At 39.5% G+C, this 23130-nt stretch overlaps 1 protein-coding gene across 1 annotated transcript in view; it reads left to right on the forward strand.

The window, feature by feature from the left end:
• dym (dymeclin) overlaps positions 1-23130 on the forward strand; it is a 43408-nt gene that overhangs the window by 5754 nt on the left and 14524 nt on the right. The window contains exons 6-14 of the mRNA XM_058617546.1: positions 328-394; positions 1864-1989; positions 2630-2769; positions 8039-8224; positions 8338-8516; positions 9827-9952; positions 10096-10209; positions 10582-10676; positions 13798-13897. Coding sequence (XP_058473529.1) covers positions 328-394; positions 1864-1989; positions 2630-2769; positions 8039-8224; positions 8338-8516; positions 9827-9952; positions 10096-10209; positions 10582-10676; positions 13798-13897 — 1133 coding nt within the window. The remainder of the gene's footprint in view (positions 1-327; positions 395-1863; positions 1990-2629; positions 2770-8038; positions 8225-8337; positions 8517-9826; positions 9953-10095; positions 10210-10581; positions 10677-13797; positions 13898-23130) is intronic.

The following is a 23130-nucleotide window of genomic DNA, read 5'->3' on the forward strand; positions in this document are numbered from 1 at the left end:
TTTCAGATTAGATTGCAAAATGACAAAGCTACACTGACTGGTGCCATAATTAAAGCTGTATGTTGTACAACAATCTGAGTGTGTGGTTGAGCAGTGTAATTAAACTGAACAATTTTAAGAATTATTATATGCGTATAAAACTTCAAATACAGTTTGATAAAAATCTAATGTGTTTCTTTCAAAAGGTGAGCATGAAATAGAGACCGATGGGACGGACATAGAGTGGGATAGATATCATGGGAGCAGAGAGATTGATAATGATTAAAAAAACGGGGAATTGCCAAATACTCAGTTTATAACTCCCTTAATCTCTTTGTATGGAAACAGGTAGTGAAGACCTTCTCGAGGAGCTGTTGTCCAACCTTGTTCACTTGATTGTTGAAGTTCCCCTGCTGTAAGTATCGCCCTGGTTTGTGTTGATGTCATTCTGTTTGAGAATACGCTGGAATAAAACATTGGCCTACTTGCAAACACTTAAAATGTCAGACAGATTCTGATGCAACACTAACAAGCTGTTTACACTGACCTCGCAGTGATTTAACAGTGCCTCAGAGCTACTTGTCCACATTTTATTATGAGCATATTAATCACATAAACATAAAGTATTTGGTAATTTGTCTGTTCACCATTTATGTATCTAGTTAAGAAGAGCAGTTCTAGTGCTAAAACTTTATGAGCAGTTCCTTTTGTGTGTTCTGCGTGCTCATTCATCCCTTAGTTCAGAAATCACTAAAAGAGGAAATCCATTATGGAACATGCTGACAATTTTTGTGATGGAATGAAAAAAAAAAAAGAAGGGATGAGATTAAACCAAATAAGGAGAGAGAAAACGTCTTGCCTGTGTAGGACAAGAGATATGTTATTAAATGAATGTTGGATGAGGACTACTGACTCTGAGTGGGTGTGAACATAGGGGTGACTTAAAAAAAACAAAAAACTCAAGAGTGGTGTGCACACTGACGCACTGGAATCAATGGAAGTATTTTTTTCCCCCAGCCTGCCACTCAGTCTGACACAGAAACAAAGATACATTATGTATGTATCCATAGAGAAAAATCTCTTCTGCTGCTTCAAGATAAGCTCACTAAAATATGACAATAGCTTTTTCTTTGACACAGCTTCTTCCATTACGCTCTCTGTCCACCAACCTCTCCTTCTCATCTGTTGTCTCTGGACATCAAACCTTGGCTCTAATGTAAATGTGTTCAGTTATCCGACATTATTTATTATTCCAAAATGTACGACTGCCTGGTTTTTTTCCCTCCACTACTTAGTGGCTACTTGTGGCCCATTTCCTCTGTACATGCTCCTGAATTGGAGAAAAATCTGACCACTCTTTTGGTGTAGTTAAGTTTACCCAAATCCCTGACAGGCCTCTGCTCCATTTATTTGTTTAGATTTGCAGATAGATGTCAGTGTTTCTTTCTATGTCCAGGTTGATATATGTATGGAAATGTTATATTGTAAGGTGAAAAAGTTTATGATGCTCACCCATTAGTATGAAATTTTAAAACGTTGCATGTTTGGGTTGGGTCTGTTAGTCAAATCTTAACTGAAAAAATATTTGCTTTCTTGTATTTTATGGTTTTTAATGTAAATTAAAATAATTCAAAAGTGTTTTTTTTAAACTTAATTTTCGAAGCAACTCTGAGCACCACCACACATTAACTTGATAAACTGCTGTAATGTTTGGTGTGCACAATATTGAAAGTGAGATACAGCTGCTGTGATATCACATCTTATCTATATAACATGCAACAACATAAAGAGCTGACCCGACATAGCTATGAAGAACTATGATATCAGTCATTACAATTCATTCACATTCTCTCTCTCTCTCTCTGCATTTATCTATCCTTGAAGAGATATCACCTATAGCATCCTGTTTGAAGCAGTGACCACGCTGCTGGTTTTCTTCTCCTATCAGCTCTTCCACAAAGACATCCTTCGAGATGGAATAATCTATCAGCACATAATGAAAGGCAGATGGTAAGAAAGCAGACGGGTTCACAGTCCACTGAGGATCACCACTGACTTACTGTCATGCACCAAATTGCAACTATTGAGCATTAACAAAATGGCTAACTTACCTCCTTCATCCCATATTAACTGTGTGATTTTGAATGCAGGCCCTTAACTATAGGTGCTCTCCAAATGAGCGTGACATGGTATTCAGTCCTCTGTTCCTCTTCACATACCCCAGTACCTTTAAATGGAACAAGGACTTTGTCTCTCGGGCTACAACAGTAGGTTAAGTTAACCGTAGTCCACTGATATCTTAAATGTGAATAAATGTTGATGTAGATGCTTTTTAAGTGCAGTTAGGTGCAGTCAAATGAGGCAGGCAGATATTAGATGGTATTTTCTTTTAGGGCTTTTACAATATATGGGCCAAACGAGAGCACTTTGACTTAATTATCACTGAGCTGAAGAAAGGCTTCCAAGAAAACAGATCATAAGTCTGTCTAAAAGGATTTTTGCTTGTGTAATCCTAAAACCAATTATGATATTCATATCCATTTACATGATGTAGTGTAGTCTCTTCTTGATCATGTGGTGTTTTATATATTTTAGGATTGTCTTTAACATCTCCTTTCCTTCTCACTCCATTTGTGTTTCTTTTCCTCAGCTTGTCTTTAACCAGCCGTCTGGTGAAAACCCTACTCTATAACTTCATCAGGCAGGAGAAGTGTCCACCACCAGCAACCCACATCTTTGAGCCCAAAGCTGAAGGTGGCCTCCTCTACGGCCTGGCATCAGGGGTGGCAAGTAAGAGTGCACCAATACTCACACAATTGAAATAGGATGAAATGGAAACGTGCTGTTTCAATTTTGCAAACTAGACCACATTTTGTCAATTGTATTAATTCTGAAAACATCATCAATTGCTGATAATGAATGCTATGGCTTTTTTGTGTGTGTGGATGTATGGGTCTTTCTGCACAGCGGTGAACTAGCATTCACCATGAAATCAAGATTTGATGAATTTGAGAATTTACACCTGTGATTTTTCTATCATAACACTGTCCTCACTTGCATAAACTCAACAGAGACATCGTTAATATTACCAGTAACACCTGTGTTTTTCTTGCTCACACATGTCAAACTGGCTGCTGTACAAAGAGCCCATTGAATTGTGAGTTAGAGACTCAGACATTTTTGACATGTCACAGTAGGACAAGCACAGGTGAAGCTGATGAAAGTAATCACTGTGACTAGTAATCAACAGAACCATCGTTAATATAATCAGTAACACCTGTGTCTTTCCCGCTATGACAAGTCAAATGTCTGCCGTGAAAAAGGCGTGTTTCTATCAAAGGCTGCTTACTTTCTTAACTTTCAGTTTATTTATTTTGTATTTGACAGATTGGATCAATCATTTTTTTCCACTTTCCCTTGCCAAAAAGCTCTAGTCATAGGTTGTAGTCTTAGTGTGAATATGGTCAAAGCAGATAAACCAAGATGTGACATTTTTAAATTATAAATAGGGGAATAAACACCTAATATTGTATAATATAGACACTTTTGTGTCCTTATAATTGTGTCTTGACACCTTACTGTGGGAGATGGTTTTAATCTGGTTTATTATTCGATCACTTGTGCATTTTTCACTGGGCTCCACTGATGTCACAATAACAGTTAAACCAGCTAATAAAAATGTTCTCATCAATAATTGGATTTAAAGCAAATTAGGAAATAAGTGTTAGGCTGTAAAAAGTGATAATTAGGAGTCGGTTATGTTTCTTTTGCAGTTGAAGACTGAGAAACATGTTTTAACAGAGAAATGACAGCGTAAGCCACTTTGACAGGTGTAATGAGTTAAAAGAAAAGTGTGTGTATGCGTGTGTGTTTTTGAGTGCATGTTTGTTTGAGTGTCAGAATAGGGCTGGGTTTCCCTTGCAGATAAATGCTATTTGTCGGTTGCTGGTGGCAGATTCCTATCAGTGAGCCATCAGCATTCAACCCAGCCTGTCTGTCTGTAGCCAGTGATCAGCTCAATGAGTTATGGTGCCCTGTCCTGTTCTGTAATCCTCTAGAGCCTGTCTGTCTGCAGCCGCCTCCCTTATGCACACACACGCAGGCCAACAAAGACACAAGCTCTCTTATTCTTAGAACTCAGAAACAACACTTGTTTTCTTTCCCTGTCTTGTACCATTATTTGTGCACAGCCATTTGGGATTGACCAAGTACACAAACTACATTTCACAGGTCTGGACTTCAGTGGCAGGAAATTATGACTGCTTGTTTGCAGTGTAGGCAATTATTCAGGCAGTAACAGGGAGCCCCACCAATGCTTTACATCAAAGTCAGATTACTGATCATGGTTAGTGCTTAGGTAAAAAAAAAGAGAGCATAATGTTCTTAGTGGTGAAAGCTTTGTCAACTTCTAAGGAAGTGCAATACAAAATAACTGTAATTCCAATTACCAAGGAGGATGTTTGAGCTCATGTGCAGCAAACCTTCAACAAATCCATGATTATATAGTAGATTACATAGTATGAAAATAAGTCATTAGACCCATAACACACAATGCTCAATTTTTTGGGTGGTAAATGACTAGTCCTCATGTTAATAGCATTCAGGGTCACTCACATCTACATATACAGTACTCACGAGTCACTGCAAAGCAAAGCGGTGCTTGATTTCTGTCGCCAGTTTAATGTCTGGGGAGATAGGATGTCTCTTCCTGTCTTGCTTATATGCACACTCTGCTGTCTGAGCTTTTGCAGGGGGATTAGCACCCAGACTAGTCACTCAGAACCATTTGGACCCTCTTCTCCATTTCACATTTACACAGAAATCACTGCGTCATCATCCTTGCAGAGACACATTGCTATTCACATGAGGAACTTGTGTATCAGTAGTGGAGGATTAATTTAAGGGATCCTGTTTACTATTAATTACATATCGCATGTCTGTGTAATGTAAAAAAGTTGTATATATTTATGGTGGAATGATTTTCATAGGCATATTCATAGGAAGATGACAGAGCAATTAATTGTTATCATATCAAAATTGAAATTTGTAACAATGCAATTAGCAAATCACACAGGCTGCAATATAATTGTACTGGTTTTTGATTGGTCCATTTTCTATGCATATTAAAAATATGATCCATAGATGTTGGAAATGGAAGAAGTTCAATAGACTATAGTGTAGTTAATGTTTTGATGGTGATGTGTGTTAATGCTCCATCCCTTTTTAAAGCTACACTGTGAACATTGAACTGAGCCTTGATTTCGAACAATTCTGTTGCAAATCAAATCGGTAATTGCAATGTCTGTCAGAAAAAGCACAGTTCATTATTTTCCCCATAAATGAGCCCAATATAGGAGTCATCCTTCATGGTGTACTTTTTGTACTCTAGTATTTAATGTATGACAACAATTAGATGTTGCACGAAGTGAATTATTGTGACTAAAGCATCACAAGATCGTACCTTGAATTTATAATGATTTCATACTGATGTCAGTGCTGTAGCATTGCTGAAAAAAAGTTCAGCAATTTTCTTTCCACCATGTTCATCACTGTCCTCACAGTGGCGTCATTGATTGTCTGAGTGTTTGATACATTTATGATGTGATAAGATCATGATGTAAGTAAACATTTGGTAAATGAGCACTTAAGATGTAGATGTTGGGTTGATGGATTTTTAGATTGTAGTTTGAATATCGTAAGTGAGCTTGTTAGTACAATTACTTAATTACAACAGTTTGGACATCACATTCTTCTGTCTTTTCCCATTGTTTTTCTCAGAGCTGTGTGTAGTCAGTCAACTGTTGTTGATGATGTAGATGTTTCGCTATATTGATTAATAAAGCATTATGTTGTAAGACGTCCAGCACTGTCTGGTCATGACGATGTTTCAGAGAAGAAAGAATTTCCGATGCTGTTGTGAAAACAGAGTCACACTTGTGTAAAGTAAGACTTTGCAGTGGTGTTGCGTGTGTTTCTAAGTAGGATGCCTTCACTGCCTCCAAGTTTTGAAACCCAGATTCTCATTTCAGCATGCCAGCCACTGTGTCCGTGTGTGACCTTCTCTTTTCCTCACTTTCCCCTTCCCTTTCCTTCATGTCCTCCTCCTCTTTTTCCACTCGGCGGCTGGCCAGGGCCGGAGCAGCCGAAGCAGTGTAGCATTATTGGGTTTATGTGGTGGGCAGGCAGGCAGACAGGCAGAGGGAACTGAGCCAGATGGATAACAAACAGCACCCACTAAGGTAAAATAGAGCTCAGTGAATGTGTGTGTCAGAGTAAGTGTGTGCGTGTGTGTTAGAGTGCAGGAAATGTGGCCGCCAGACCAGGCTCTCTGACACTGTTGGGCTAGTCACTGTGGTGCCAGTGATGAGATGAACAAGGCTCCGTCACAACTTGGCCTCCTCTCTCCAGATTTTTTTTCTCACACACTCACTTCTCTTTCTGGCCAGCTAAATGAGAGAACACTATCGTGCTTGGAGAAACAGAGAGAGATGACCAGTGCAAATTATATTATTTCTCTCTCGGGGTTTTCTTTTTATTGCAAAGCAGTTTGTTGTCCTTTTCACTTAAACATACGCATCATTCTCCTCCTTACTGGAATCGTCTACACACTACTACACAATGAGAAACAGCATCTCTTTTCCGGTGATCGTTGAGCTTATTAATCAATTAATCATGAATGTCACGAATGTGAAGATTTTAAACAGTTACATATTGTATAAATGAATGGAGAGTACAAGAAAAACATTAATTTTGTCATGCATAATGGTATAAACCTTTGATGTATGTGCCTAACATCACAGGGTCTTCATCAGTTACACATTGTCCCATTGTCTCCTAACTTTCTTAATTTCACAAGAAAAAGGTCATGTGATTTGACCTCCCATTCCCTCCTTGAGTTACTGTTTTTATGTTGTAGTAGGTGCTTGTGCATGAAGCATATCACCTAATTAGTTCTTGTTTACTTGAATTAAATCATTTCTGGTTCAGTTACTTAATTAACAGATGACGTTAGTGTGTCATAGCTGGGTGAATCAGGATGATGGAAATTACATGACTTAACTTAGGAGAGAGTAAATTGAACCACAGCGTTGTTCTGCTCTTCCAGTCTTGGCCACTAGATGGCAACAAACGTACTTGGCCTTCCAAATTCAGTACCTTACACACACACTGCATTTCAGAGCTTGGGTCATGTACTCTGTGTGGCTAGACGTGCAGGAGCCACAAGCTGTCATTGTGTATCTTGGTGTTCATGCTTCTCGTGCTTCTTATGAAGCCTGAAAGCACCAATACTTCAGCTGCTCTGTTGGAAATTCAGCTTGCTCTCATCACCAAACAAAAATTAAGTCCACTCCAGTTGGCCAAAAGTCACTTTCAAAGTTTCACTTTGTTCTGATGCGCTATCCAAATATTAGCTGCTGCAAACCATCATGCATGAGTCTTTGACTCAACCTCTGGCTTCATTTGACAGTTTTACATCATTTCCCTGTGAAACATGACACGTAAAGTCTACTATGAGAGGAAATTTAGCAATTATTATTCTGTAGTTAGTTAAATCTGTCTTACATAACTTTTATTATGAACCAATGTCCATTAGATTCAACCTGAATCTAACTCTCTTTGAATTTCTTATTTAAGTGGTGTTTTTATCTCATGTACCATGCATTCCACACAGGAAGTTATTTGCTTTATGTATGACAAAAAAAAAGAAGCAACCACAAAAAGTTTCAGAAGTGAAATCTACTGCTTGTTCATCTCTTTGACAGGATAAGCTCTTCTTGCTGATAGTATTGCTTACCACCGCCAGTTTTCATACAAATCCTCTTAAATGCTTTCTGTTAACAAAGATCAAACAGACAGGGTAACAACATCAAGATTAGCAATACAAAAACCTCCTTATAACTAAATTATTGAGATGAGGCAAAAATCATGAAACCCCTAGGCCATCAACAAGTAATTAAATAAAAAATTATACAGGGATCCATAAATAATTAATGAAAATGATCAAAGGAGTTGGTGAGTACATATTTATTCTGTGTTGGTTGATTTTTCTGAATTCCAGGTGGGCTCTGGAGTGTCTTCACATTGGGTGGAGCTGGCAGCAAAGCAGGGATTGACCAGGAACCCAACCCCTTACCTTTGTCTAATCAGAGTCTTTTGTTACTGCTGGTCCTTGCCAATCTGACAGATGGACCTGACTGGCCCAACCCCTACCGTCAGGCCATTACGTGTTTCAGAAACACACAGGGTAAACACATATATGCACATATTTGTGACTGTTTACAAACACTGTGACATGTACCAGAGTGTTTTAATGTATTGTAATAACATTTTATTCGATGTATACCTCTGTCTATGTAGACACATCATCGCTGCCCGTGGAGCCTCCTCATACTTTCCAGATCAATTTCAACAGTCTGTACACTGCACTGTGTGAGCAGCAGCGCTCTGATCAGGCCACATTACTGCTGTACACTCTGCTTCACCAGAACACCAACATGAGGACGTATATGCTCTCCAGAACCGATATGGACAATCTGGTGGGTAGGATGGGAACACAAATTTGACACATGCACATTATTCATTATTCAAAGAACTCCGCATTTATACTCCTACATCAATCTGCGTATTGATGTATTTGTATCTTTTACTTTACGACTGATTACCGATTTGTATCGGTTACTTGTATCACACCATTATCAACAGAGAAGCACAGAAAACGCCACAACTTTGTTGTAATCAGGTTCAGCCAATGACCTTAATCAGCAATCACAATTCAAATGTCTTTACTTTATATACCAGTATGACCTTTCTGCGTTATACGGTATTAATGGCTGCTATAATAAAAAACCATCATTAGCAGATCTAGTTCATGCTTATTATGTAGGGGGTTAAGTCCAGCCACTTTCTCTGCAGAACAATAAAGCACGACTGCACGACAGCATAATGAACTAACGCTCAAACTGTGTGCGCTCGTGCTCACCGTGCTAGCTATTAACTGCTTTCACTCAGAGATTATGATAATATCTGCTGTGTTTAAATCTTAGATGTGACATGTCTATGGTTGGGAAGCAATGAGCCGTTATTCAGTGCTCCCGAAAAGTAAATAATGTAAAGCTTCTCGATTACCATCTGCAGTGCTGCTTTTTTTTGTACCACAGGTGGGCTTGTTTTATTTTATATATGAATACAGTTTTCATGAACTCTGTATATACCCTATTATAATATTATATGATTATATACCCTATTATCATATAGAACTGATGTTCTATATGATGCCTTTATTTTCATCCAATGTTTTTTCCAACGTTTACCCCCTCATGCTGATTTATTGTATCCTTTCTGACTGTATAAGTCAGAAGCACCAAAATTATAAATTAGCCGGCTGTGATTAAAGATAAATGTAACATTTCTGCATCAAAATATATAAAAACGTCAATACTAAAGTTTTATATTTTGTTCAATAGGGAACTTACATTCACCAACATCCTGTTTAAATATATAGAAATTAGTTTCTGTTCAAGGTAACAGGATAAAAGCGGTAGAAGATGAGTGAGTGAGTGTCTGAGTATCGGTCATTAATGGCTCACAACTACTCATTGATGTTTGCTGCTTGTTATGCCACTGTAGCACTCCCTGTTAAATGCACAGGAACATCAAATGAGACAACAAGACAGCAATCCCCATGATTAATAGACTATCAATTAAATAAATGAAACCAAACTAGGAAAATGTAGCCACTGTTTCCCTTTTTTTTAGAACCACAATAAACTGCTTTAATTAAAGTCATTTCTGTGATCATATTAACACATACATTATGTTCATATCTTCATTCTGCTCTCCCTGTCAGGTTCTGCCTATCCTCGAGATCCTTTACCACGTCGAGGAAAGAAATTCTCATCATGTGTACATGGCCCTCATAATTCTTCTCATTCTTACAGAGGATGATGCCTTTAATCGATCCATCCATGAGGTGGTGGGTATTATGTAGTTAAACGCACGCTGTTCACATTTCAGGAATTACCACTAAAAATGTCTTAGCTGTACTTGTTTCACGTACTTGTGCTTTTTTTTTTTTGTCAGCATGCTTTCCTTCAGTGTCTCTTCTTCTTGTTCTAGGTCTTGAAGAACGTCCCATGGTACACGGAGAGAACGCTGACAGAGATCTCCCTTGGTAGTTTGCTCATCCTGGTGGTTATTCGCACTATCCAGTTTAACATGACAAGAACGAGGGTAAGATGAACTCAAGTTCATATACACTCACACACTTTAGACACATTCACTGGTTCAAATGACTACATACACTGTATTTAACATTGAACATCACAGCTTTGTAGGAGTGAAGCTATAACATCTTGATTGCCCCTAATGCAGTTAAAGTCATAAACCCCACCCTCTCATTTTAGTCAGGTCTCATCACGATGAATGCTCATACGTTCATTTTGCTTAGAAGTAGTAAAAATGGCAGCATCAATATCTGGGATATTTTAAGTTTAATTTTTGTACAGATGAAGGATATTGTGATATGTTCACGCAAATATTTAAGTCCAGTAAATTACATTTTACTAGTAATAAATGCTATGTGTCTATGTGCTTCTTCCCTAGGACAAATACCTCCACACCAACTGTCTGGCTGCACTTGCCAACATGTCAGCCCAGTTTCGATGTCTGCACCAGTACGCAGCCCAGCGCATCATCAGGTAAGAACAGAAAAAGGACGATACATCAACTGACAATTTTTATCCCAAAAGGAATGTCAAGCTTAGTTTAACCCACTGAATGAAATGCCTGGCAGATGAAATATTTAAAATCTAATATTAACAGTTAACACATGCAATGTTTGATTTGATTCAATGATTTGCAGTATTTTCCCACAACAGTTTTAATACAAACACACAGATCTAACCACTAACTAAACTGCACGACCAGACCTCTGATGGCAGCAAAAATAATCACCACATACGTGTGTGTGTATGTCGTCCACTAATTCTGAAAATGTGCTGAGTAGGCTTTCTGTTCTCGCTGCCAGTTTGAATAAAACACAACAAATGTGCATTTCTGAGAGTCTAGAGCCTCAACCTCAGAAATATATTATGTAAGTTTCGACTGATTTTCAAGGAGAGGCCTTCCTCAGAGAATGTGTGCGTATAACATTTCAGGAAATGATGTGAGGATGATCTGATGTTATTTCATGCGCAGAAATCAACATCAGACGTTTGTGTCACTGTTAGCAGGGGTGTTTTCCATTTTATATTAATTGGTGCTTTATGAACACAGGGGGCCTCAGAACAATCATCTGCTTTGAATAAAAGCATCTGCGTGAGGACAGGGAATGGAACTTTTCATTCACACACAAACATGCTCTTTAGTTTCAATTTTTCATGACTAAAATATTTATCATTATCTCAACTTGACATTGGATGTAGCAGAAACAGAGGTGTTCTTGTGTAGACCAAAAAAAATGTTATGTAACACGAGAGCATGTAGAGAAAGGGTTTGACCCACAATGACACGGAAGACTGCAGAGGACAAGACCTAAACCACACACAAACACTCAAGCATGCACACACACAGACACACAGTCATTCACTTCTGTTTGTTAGCTTCAGACAGACCGGGGAAGAATGTTTCCTTCCTACGTGCACACATTCATGCACACTCAAGGATCCCCTTATCTCCCTGCCTGTGTCTTTCTCCGTATCTGTGACGCTCCAGTGTTTTTAGTCAAAAAGGAACACCGTCTGTGAACGTGTACATGTCCGTCTCGTGGTGATGTAGAGTGACTGACTGCATGTCTGATGATAATGATAATGATGATGACTATGATGGTCTGGGTTGGGTTTAACTGGCTGGCTGGCTTGCTAGATAAAGGGAAATTTCCTGGCAGGAATTTCCACATGGCAGCCAGACACTGCTGAACCCTGCTCCATAATTGACTCTTAGAGAATCATGGCTGGAATTGTTTGTTTACAAGCTGCAGTGGGTTTGTTTGCCCCAACCATTGCCAGCCATCTTTAGGTATAGTTCTCATCCTTTGTCTTTGGGCTTGGTAATAATTAAATAGCAATATACAGTATATGGTGATGATGAAATATTTATGTACTGTGCAAACACATAATTGCCATGAACGTTTTGCTTTGGATGTGTGACACGTTTCTCTGCTTTAAAAAGAACTATCAATATTGACAGCTTTTGAAAAGGTTTTACTTTTTCTGCATCTATATCACATTTTGGCCATATTCATACTTCCCTGCTTATTTTGAATATTGAAAAAGGAGAAGGTGTGATGCTGTTGTTGCACGTCTCCCTCCTCCTTCTCCTCCTCATACACACACGGTAAATATGATGCCACTAATTCCCATTTCACTCTCAACTATTCTGCCGAGGTGTTAGCATTTGTAAACATTATTTGAATGCAGCCATAATGCAAGCCTCGAAGTAAATGCATGCACAATTTTAGTTCTCTCATATGTATGAACGTGCACTTTTGTGTCCAAATGAAAAACGACACTGGCAGAGACAGAGCACCTTCACATTCAGTTTTTCAGGGTACACCATGTCTGTCAGTGTCTCAGTCTTATACCTTATTTGAGGATTAGGCAGCAGCATGGAAATCCTCCTGTGTGGCTGTTTCCTGTTCATGTCCGTCACTGCCTCGGCATAAACGAAGGATGTAGCGGAGCAGCTAATCAAAGTGCGTTATTGTGGGCAAGGGTCCCAGGTGGAGCTTCCTTGGTGGTCTGTCGTTTGAAAGAGAGTAGATAGTACAAGAGGCCCTATCAGGCAAACATGGCTTCTTTGACATTAGGTCTTTAGATATCAGGTAGACCTCCTCTTAGTTGCTCCGATATCTCCATTCAGCTATCATTTGGCCAATTAGTCTGCTTAAATAACGCTGAGAGATGTGTTGTGTGTGTGTGTTCTCCAGTGTTGATAGACGGGCAGGTGTTGCTACAAGGAACTTGGTTGAAAACATTTTTATGCATCTCAGATTCCCTAGCCCTTTGCTGTCATTGAATTTAATTTATTCTGCAAATCTTGTTCCTTGATTAACACACAAATTAAAAAATGTACACCCTTGGGGACTCTAGAGAGAGTATTAAAAATTTGTAATTAAAACAGAAGGTCATTAATAATTTTGCTAACACTTTGTAGTAAACAGGATGGTCAAATATATATGTGTGTGTTTGTTGCTATTTTCATACAACTAATTTATTAAAACAGATTTATTGTGTTGTGTCGTTTTTGTGAATTATGTTTTGGTCAAAGCACTTTTTTGTGAACACGCTTGACGCGTGATTCGGCTGCCTGTGATATTAACACTGCTGTTAATTGTGTGTGTGTGTGTGTGTGTGTGCGTCACACTTGCTTGTTATCTTCACCCATCCTGTTGTTACCACTAACCAGACTGTGTGACTACTGATGTCCTGCTATCACATGCCACACTGTAATCACATACAGACAACACTACGCACAAAAAGCACACTGTTACCTAAAAACGGAACAAACAAATACATGTGGCTAAATAAAAGCCAGTTAACAAAGGAGCATTGTGGTCGGAAATGAATGGTAAATTAAGCTTATCTTAAGAATGTTCAAGATCATTTTGTTACTCCAAGACTACTTATATATTTTTAACAGCCTCATTCTGAAAGTAAAACAACCCTGTCTCTAATATAATCTGTTGAAAACACTTTCATTGCAGGTCAAAAATATGTCAACAGAATGTGTATTTGGGTTTTGGCTTATTTTGTCCCCACAGAAGTGTGTCATTTATCAGGCGCTGCTGCTCTGACTGCCCTATCTGTCTCTCTCCTGCAGTTTATTTGCTTTACTGTCCAAAAAGCACAACAAGGTTTTGGAGCAGGCCACTCAGAGTCTCCGTGGCAGACAGGAAGACAACACAGCCTTGCCTGACTATGTGAGTAATAGACAAAGTCATACTTATTGTTCAATAACGTGGCAGACGTGGAATGCTCACAGTTTGGTGAGTGTGAAATAACGTGAATTACATGAGTTACACAAATTCTAATGCTTTGCATTTTATAACATTTGAGTCAACTTTCCTTTTTGTTTTACTCCATTCATCATACTTCATTCATGAGTGCATGTTCTTCCCTGTGTGGGCTTTCTCCACACACTCCTCACTTCCTCCCACAGTCCAAAAACATGCAGATTGGAGTTACGTTCCCATTGGGATGGATAGATGGAATTATGGGAAATTGACTTCTTTCGATCAGTTGAAAGACACTACTTTCTGTTCACGATACATACAGTGTCTAAATTCTCACTTATTTAATTAACTTGTGTAATTATCAGCTGTTTCAACATTGTTTTGTATTTTAAGGAAGAATTTACTGGTAAGCCAAGTTCTGTTAGCTGCTTTAGGATTCATTTAATTGTGTAGTTTCTAATAAAATCTTTGAAAAAGCACCAAATGTATGCCCTATAGCTGCTGACCTAGTTTCTAGTGGCTGTCTCCACCGTTCCTTTGTTTTTTCTCATTACATTTTCACTCCATATCCCGTGTAATTTGCATTGAAAATAGTTTCCACTTGTAGACTAATATTTGATGAAACTATCAAGCATTAGCAAAACTGCAGTTTTGAATAATTTATTCTACATGGCTCCAAATTAATATTGCAATTTCTCTGAAACTTCTGTATTAATCTGAAATTGAAATCTTACAGCAGTAATGTGGTGGAATTTTGTTGGAGCCTAAACCGATAACGGAGGGTGATGTAGTGTTCCACTAAAATATAATGACTCGATAAGGATCTTACTAACAGTCACATCAGACTAGGGAGTGCACTCTGTTGACAATTGGTTGTGTATAATTGTTGATATTTGTGTTGAGGCACCTTTGCCCTCAGGTTTGTCTGTCTACATCTCAGTCTGGCTGTCTCATCAGATTTGCATGGTTCCAGAGAAGTGTGTGTGTGTGTGTGTGTGGCAGTTGGTGATGTTAGTGTGTCCCCATAGATGCCCTTAGGTGTTAGGGTAATGAGAGTGTATTTGAGTGCTCCTTCAGCCATGTAGAGACTGTCTGATGAGGCCCTACAAACGGACATCTATGCAAACACATAAACACTCACACATACTCATAAACACGTATCAAATGCAATTATCCATCCTTTCTTTTTATGCTGGCTGCCTTCAGGGCTTATTTTTAATCTTCTGTTTTATTCACACACATTCATAAACGCTCACTGTACATGACTGAGAATGGAAAAGGAAAAACAGATTTCTTGGCAATGATTAAATTTTCTCTGTTGACAATATCACTGTTCCCCAGCTGTTCCTGTAAGAGATTCCATCAGAGTCTATTTAATAATGACAAATATAAGACAAATACATAGCAAAGAGTATGGTTCCCATCACAAAAAAGATGCATTGTTTTGCTCGGGGCACAAGGCAGATTTCCTGTATGTCATGGGAAATTTATATCAAGTTTCTTTTTTCTTAGAAAAGTGTCTGACATCTTGTCTGGGTCATAGACTTTAAAGAAGGAGCTGGTCAACATTTTTGATACACATATCCTTGAGCTTAGACTATACTAACTCAATGTGACATTGGTTCCCATGTCTACAAAGGTTCTCCTATCCACAGCTAAATGTTTCTAGTTTTGTTGACATCTCTTCATGAAAAGGAACATGCTGTGTTGTTTGCACTTTGTACATACAGTGTGCACCCCCCGCCCAAATTAATTTTAATTGTGTCTTGAAGACAAGTTGAGCTTCAGTTGTGTTCACACGGAAGTGCACAGTTGGCTTTTCCCACATGTTTGTCAGTAAACGTCTTGTTCTTATTCTGAGGTGTTTTTTTTAAGTGTTTGATAAGGCCTGTTGTGTTGTGCCGTTCAGAGAAAAGGGGACCTTCCATTCTTGCTGTTAATCGCTTGTTCCCATTTGTTAAACACACTGATTGTGTCCAACTTGTCAGTCTACATGAAACCTTCCCCAGGCTCTTTATGTTTTATTAGAGGAAGCAGTGGTGGCTCTGTGGGCGTGAGCTTCAGTCCCTTGGTCCGCCACTTTGGTCAAATGTCTCAGTGATGATTATAGATGGATAACCAGGACATTTTTTACATGTTTATGTTGCCAAGCGAATGACCCCTATGGCTCTGTAGATTTCTTGATTTATGTTCATCTCTGTGGAGATCTCTACTGGATTGATTAGTTCACTCAGTTTTTTAAAGTAAATTTCATTATTTATCTTTTATTAGTATTATTGTTTGAAAAATCACTCAAGATTATTCATTTACAACAATGTATTGACTATTACTTTAGCTGATGGCTTATTCTGCTCCACCAATCAGATCATTTCATGAAATGTGTGACTGAAACAAGAGAAGTGGGCTATCATACTGCCGTAACTTTTAAACGAGAGTGTAAATTAATCACGCTTAATCATGAATGCAAATGCTGCATGATCTCAAAATATGGCTGTTTTCAAGTGTTGCAAAATTGGATCTGAAGATCACAACAGTCTGGGGCAGAGGCTTTCACAACAATTTTCAGAACATTCTGGTGGAAAGCAGCGCCTGGGTCACTCACTCACTTGTGATGTTTCCAGAGATTTTCCTGTTGTATTCTCACATGCGCTCACACTAACTTTCTCTATAAATGTGATTAGTGGCCTTGCAGGTTAAATTCCTCACGTTCCCCACACACAATCCCTATGCATTCAAATTCAGTCAGACTTCAGTGTATGTGTGAAAGCAGAGAGCCTATGTGCTGAGGGCTCAAACCGTGTTTGCATGTAGACTTAAGATTAAGCAAATGTCTAGCTCATTTGTTCATATCAGCAGAGTAAGATTGGGGATGAAAACTAAACAGCTAGTTAAATATTTAATGCAGCAATATAATGTGAACGTAGGTTTACTCAGTACAGAAGTTAATAGTTGCAAATGATACCTATAAGGTGAACTTTACAATGGCCATTTATTCTATACTTCATCCCATGGTATTAATCTTAGATGGAGATTTGCATAAAACTCATGCATAGCATTATCTGACTTATAGTCTTAATAACCTTACACACCAGCCAAGGTGTGTCATTTGTTCTACAGATGTGACGTCAATTAAAGGACTGCTGACCCATCATATCGACTTGCTTTTTTTTTTTTTTTTATCTCCAACTCTGGCCCTCCACTCTTCCTCCCATAGCAGGGAATGTGGCAGTGTAATTGGAAACCACTTGCTTGGGTTTTAGTCACAAAATTGCAACATTAGAACATAAGTTTTGTATATGGAGAGAAAGAACATGTGAGGAGAAAACAGGCTGAAGGAGAGGAGAGGAGATGAGAGAGTGGGTGTTAGTGTGTTTTTGTGACGGGCATCTGGAAACAATGTCATTTGGCTAAGTCTGGCTCTGGAAAGAGAACTAATGTTTGTTTAATGTGGGATTGTCCTGGACATGTAATTGCTCTCTTTACACGGGGGCAGGATATGAAAAAACACCATGCTGAGCTTTAAGCTGTGGTTTAAAGCTGGGTCTATTCTGCTTATGTGTGAATGTCTCCCTCTTTCTCAAGTCAGTATTTACATGACATTACAAAATAAAGAATTTTGTGTTGGTCTGACTAAAACCAGACCTACACAAAACAGTAGGCCAAAAGTGACAAAAACATGGCAAAATCTTGGCCAGTCAGCTTAAAGAACTAAATATTTCATGGTTCTTGTGATGGTAGGAAGTCTCGGGAATGGCGCTTGACAGCAACTAACAACTAACAGCCATACAGGAAACTGTCTAATACTAATAAGATGCAAGGATATGTATCTCCACCAGGCATAGTGGAGATGGACACACTTCAGTCAGTCAATCAACTCCCCTCTAGTGCTTGTATACTGAGACAAGGGCAGTCCCCCATTTGAACAATGTAGTTGAGCCACAGTCTTCTCCTGTGTTTCTCCATCCTCTCTGTCTTTGTCTGCCACTCTCTCCCTCTCTGTACCACGCATATGCACCCCCCCCCCCCCACCCCCATTCCTGCATGTGTTTGTGCTGCTGTGTCTGGTTACTGTCAGGGAAGAACGAGTGAAGGGTTAGGGCCTCTTGAGCCCCTGGGGAACATCCAGAGGCTTCCAGTCCATGCAGGGCAACTCTCTGAGGGCCTCTCAGTTGTTCTCTGCAGCCTCTGCACCTTTTGATTGCAGTTGTTTTTCTGTTGTTTTGTTTTTCTTGCCCGTTGAGATATATGTTGTGACATGCATTATGTGCCCATGCACACTAACACATAAAAAGAGGGAAGTTTGTGCAGTGTTGCTGTGCTTTGCACTGTGTGTCACTGTTTATGCTCCCGGCCAGTGGTAGTGGTAATGTTACTTTTCTGCCTCTGTCTGTTTATGGTTGCACATTTCTGGGAAGAGATGACAAGCATGCGTGGACACACACACACACACACACACACACACACACACACACACACACACACAAATGCACACACAGCCAGAAGCATGTTGGACCACCCTGTCTATGTGTTTACGTATGCTGGTTGAGTCACAATCTGTGATCTCTTTTTAATAGCCAGTAGTAGACACATGCATTAACTTTGTATCACCATTCCTCTTGTTTCGGGGAGCAGCAGAGCCCGAGGATGTATCCACTGATAATCAACATTATGCCTTCTGTTTGTTATCTGAGCTTCTAGGAATTAACCACTTTGTTATTAGGTTAGAAAATTGTTTTGCAAAATCCCCAGTTTTCCATTGAATCAGCTATTGCTCACAGACAATGATGGAAAAGAGTTTGAGTTTAAGTCAAGATTTTGACATAGGTTTTAAGGTCATTGGCGTTTACCTGCCACATTGCTTGAATTAATTAGTTTCTTTGAGGTATTTCAGCAGTTAATAATATAATTGATTCACTTGGCCCTGAGATGGACTGGCAACCTGTCTAGGATGTACCCCACCTTTTGCCCTATGTCATTTGGTATTGGCACCAGCGCCCCCATGACCCTCATGGGGGTGGAGGATAAAGTGGTAGAAGATGGGTGGATGGATGGTTGCAGTTTTTTTTGGCCACACTGAAGTCTGCCAATGAGTAACAAGTAACTGATGCACACTAATGTCCATCTAGGTTTGAGGTTATGTAAAACAATGTTTCCATTACATAATGTGTCCACTGGGTAGCACTAACACATTTATAATTTTGCAGAGAAAGAAAAATGCTTCTACAGGTTAAACAGTGTTTTGTGTGACCTACCCTTACTTTTGAACAATAATCCAGTCTAAGTCTGTTACACCAGGTTTATTCAAGAAATGCTTGAGCATTGCATCCACATGTTGTATGAGTTCATCTCATTGACAACTTGCTAATATATAAGACCAACTTTCAGTCACATCATTCCAATCCAGATGTCAATGATCAGAGAACATAAACACAACAAAGCTGGTGGTGCAGACTTTTGCACAGTACTTCAGATTCTTACAGGTGACGTTATGACCAATGGCCACTTGATCTATATCCCTCTCTGCATGTTTAAATGACTTGAATATGGCTGTGTTCACTGTAGGAATCACAAATAGGAATCTCATTTAATTTTAACTTCAGCTTCTTCTACTTATTACTCACTTATGCGCTGTGGTGCTAATGGAGCCTCTGGGAAGACACCATGTGCCAGGACGGACATCACTGTCTCCATTCACAAATGGTTTTCCTGAGAACAGCACTTGATTGATTGCAGTATGAATTATCCCATCACATTTCTTATGGTCTTTTGATGTAAATCCAGTCTCATTACAGGGTTGATGTATATTATCTACATTTCCCTGAAATGAGAGGTTACTTTACACTGATGTTCTGTCATTTAATATGAAAATACCCAGAGGGGAGACACGGAGGGGAAAAATTAGGAAATTAAAGGACATCTATACATTTTACCCATAACCATTCAAAGCCTATATTTTTCTTCACCGAAAGAATTTATTACATCAGGCTCTTCTGTCTGATGCCTAAGTGAACAGCATGTTTTGTGCACGGCGAACAAGTATTTTTCAAGATTTAGCACAGTGGCATCAAAGAAGTTGGACAATTTTATAATTTTTTTTTTTTTTTTTTTTTACACAACAGTTAAACCTTGCTGTTACTATGGTACAACAGAATGTAGCACAGCATGAAAAAAGTAGCTTCCACATCAGTTGAATGGGAAGAGACCATCTATGTGTGGGGGTGTCGGTGCAGGAGGCTTCACTTGCTCTTTGATGCATGCAGCTTCAAAAGCTTTGTGGATGTCTGCACTACATATGCTGTTTAGCTACATTGACTGCTATATGCAAGAGCATATTCATGTATGATTAGACATATTTCTGTTTCCCAACACATAAAATGACTGGACCTGTAATAACTATCCAAAAAATTCTTCAAACTAAGAAACCTGTGAACTGGACCGCCTAAATCACATGTGTTGGATACATTATTTTTAGTATCCGGCTGTTATTGTCCTGATGTTTCACTGAAAAGTTGTTGGTAAAAATAAAACCTTTCTAAATGAGGTTAAATACAAGTTTTAATTTACGTGAAACACGTAAACAGTTTGGTGGTTAAACACCTAAACTGCGATCCATAATAAGGCTTCACTACCTCCGTTAGACTTATGTCACTTTCAGTGTGGCTCATTATGTTGTTCTGTCGGTCTCAACAAAGGTCTGTCGCTTTGGGTTCTTCTCATTAAGGCAGTAACCTACTGAGAGCCGAGAGCTGGCTTCTTTACTATCACCCTCACCCAATCTACCCATCTGTAGCCTCTCATCTGTCAATTTTTTCTCCTCACCTTCACCACAAAGATGGAATAAGGGCCAAATTGTTCATTGAATAGTTACGTTATCACTTTATCCATCTGTCATCTGCCTCTCTCCTGTGTGTGTCTGATTATCTCTGTGTTTCTTGAGCAGTAGGAGTGCCAGCCCTACAGGCAGCAGGTGCTCTGGGGTCCTCATGATTGTCTGCTTCCAAATGGTAATTAGGGCATCCCTGCTGCGCCTTGGTCTTTTTCTGATCGAGCCATAGCAAAAAGAGCACAGCTCACAGTAGATCAATTAGCACTGCACACCTTTTATTTGCCAGTGCTTTTGCAGCTGTTGGCATTATCCTTTTTCATCACCATCACCAATGTTTCGCCCTCTAGCCTCCTGCTGTTGGTGCCAGACAAATCTCAGAGACTCAGAGAGTAAATGTAAACTGATAATAGTAATTGTCTGCCTGTAAAATATGCTGGACTTCCCCTCTACACAGACAGTGATGCAGTGATTGTCCGACACAGTTTTTCCTAAACTGATTCAACCGGTGTTGTGTTGGTGCTGTTGTTCTGTTGTGGAAACCCTTGTCTGTGTTGGTGTGTGCAACAAAGGATGTGTTGTGAATGTGTGAGGCTATTGGGTAATGAGAAGCTGACCTGTGTACAATGCTGTGCAAAATGGTGTGATTATGACATGACCATGGTACCATAATGCAGGTCAGACAGTGACCTATTTAAAAAAAAAACTCCCAAAAGACATAGCAGGCTGCTGCTGCTCAGCCAGTCTGACCCTTTCTGCCTGTCCATGTGTTTTTTCTTCTTCTCATTCTTCTCCTTTTCCATTTGTCTCATTCAAACTATATGTCAATTAAAATGCTGCTTTTCTTTGGTTCTAGGTGCATTTTACATGAAACTACTCCCGAATATTTCTTATTTAGGTGTGGCTTTCATTTCTTTTTGTTTGTGTTTATCTCCGTGCCCTTGTCTTAATATGTCTGGTTTGTCTGCCCTGCAACAGCCTGCAGTGAGCAGCGGGGCCAGCCAGGAAATCACTAAGCTATTGGTTTAATGATGCCAGCACCTACTTTAAAGGGATTTACATGTCTGTGTCTCTAAACACCCTGTCCACTCACACAAACATTTGCACAAAAACATGCATGGGTATGATACCAGGAATGGCCAGACAACCACCAAGATAGTGTAGTGCAGGCACTGCCCTTCCCATGTACAGATTACATCTGCAAACTCTATAATTTTCTTTGTCAGACAGATAGCAAAGGTTAAAACGTGTACCTGTAGACATTACAAATGAAAACACATTTGTGCCCAGCATGCTGAAGAATTAGCAGGACAATCAGACAGATGGAAAAGCTTACACACACACACACACACACACACTCACAGCTTCCTGTAAGGTTTGAGTAAAACGAGTTAAATGGGCCAGTTATCATTGAGACTAATGATACAGCTCATGTCTGAGGCCTGTGTTTTCTTGGGTGGAGAGAGGACATTAAACAGCAGCATGAGTGGTTGTGACTAAATGACAATGCAGGAAGCTTTAAATTGCATATGAGTGGAGAAGGAGTAGAAAAGCAGTTGGGGTTGGGTAGGAAGGTGAAGTAAAGAAAGAATGAAAGAGGGTAGGAAAGTAATGTTTTAATTTGGTCATTCAAACACATTTCAGGTGTTTTCTTTTTGTCATCGAGACATTTTTCGGGAAAACAAGTATAAAGTACAGAGTGGGGACTGGGAAGTGTAAAAGGAGGAGCCTAGATATTTAAATCCTGGGTTTCAAGTAGACCATGGTCCTTTTAATCTCATCCACTTGTCAAACATACACACAGGGCCAGGCAGACGTCTAGCTAGCCTATTTTCATGTGACCTTCATGTGTGGCATTTTTTTCCTGCCAGGCTAATCTCATTAAGTTGGGTGCAGAACTGGAGAACAAAACACTAGGCATCCCTCACTCCTACTCTGTCCTCCTCTCCTCCTTTTGTCTCCTCTTCATCATGTTCGCTTTTTCCATTAACCCTTCCCACCTCCATTGTCTTCTTCCGTGCTTCCATTTTAGTTCCTGTCCTCCCTCCTCTACGTCCTCTGCCGCCTCTTCTTCCCACTCGGTTGTCTCCCGTATCTGTCCCTTCTTTCTGTCTAATTATGGCCTGCCACAGCAGAACAGAATAGAGCAGGTCTAACTCGGCAAAGGAGTCAAACCTCTGGAGCCACCTCTGCTCCCAGACACACAATCAATCCTCGTTATAGCCAGCTCTCTTGCCTTCCACTTTTCTTCTTCATGTCTGCCTGTTTAAGCTCCTGCGCACCTTTATCTGCCAGCTTTTGGACATCAGTGCAATGCATTATTGCATCTGTGTGACAGGTCTGATCCTTGGCCAGGCAGTACAATTGTTTACAGTCA

Source organism: Solea solea, chromosome 19 (assembly GCF_958295425.1).
Source record: "Solea solea chromosome 19, fSolSol10.1, whole genome shotgun sequence".
NCBI lineage: Eukaryota > Metazoa > Chordata > Actinopteri > Pleuronectiformes > Soleidae > Solea > Solea solea.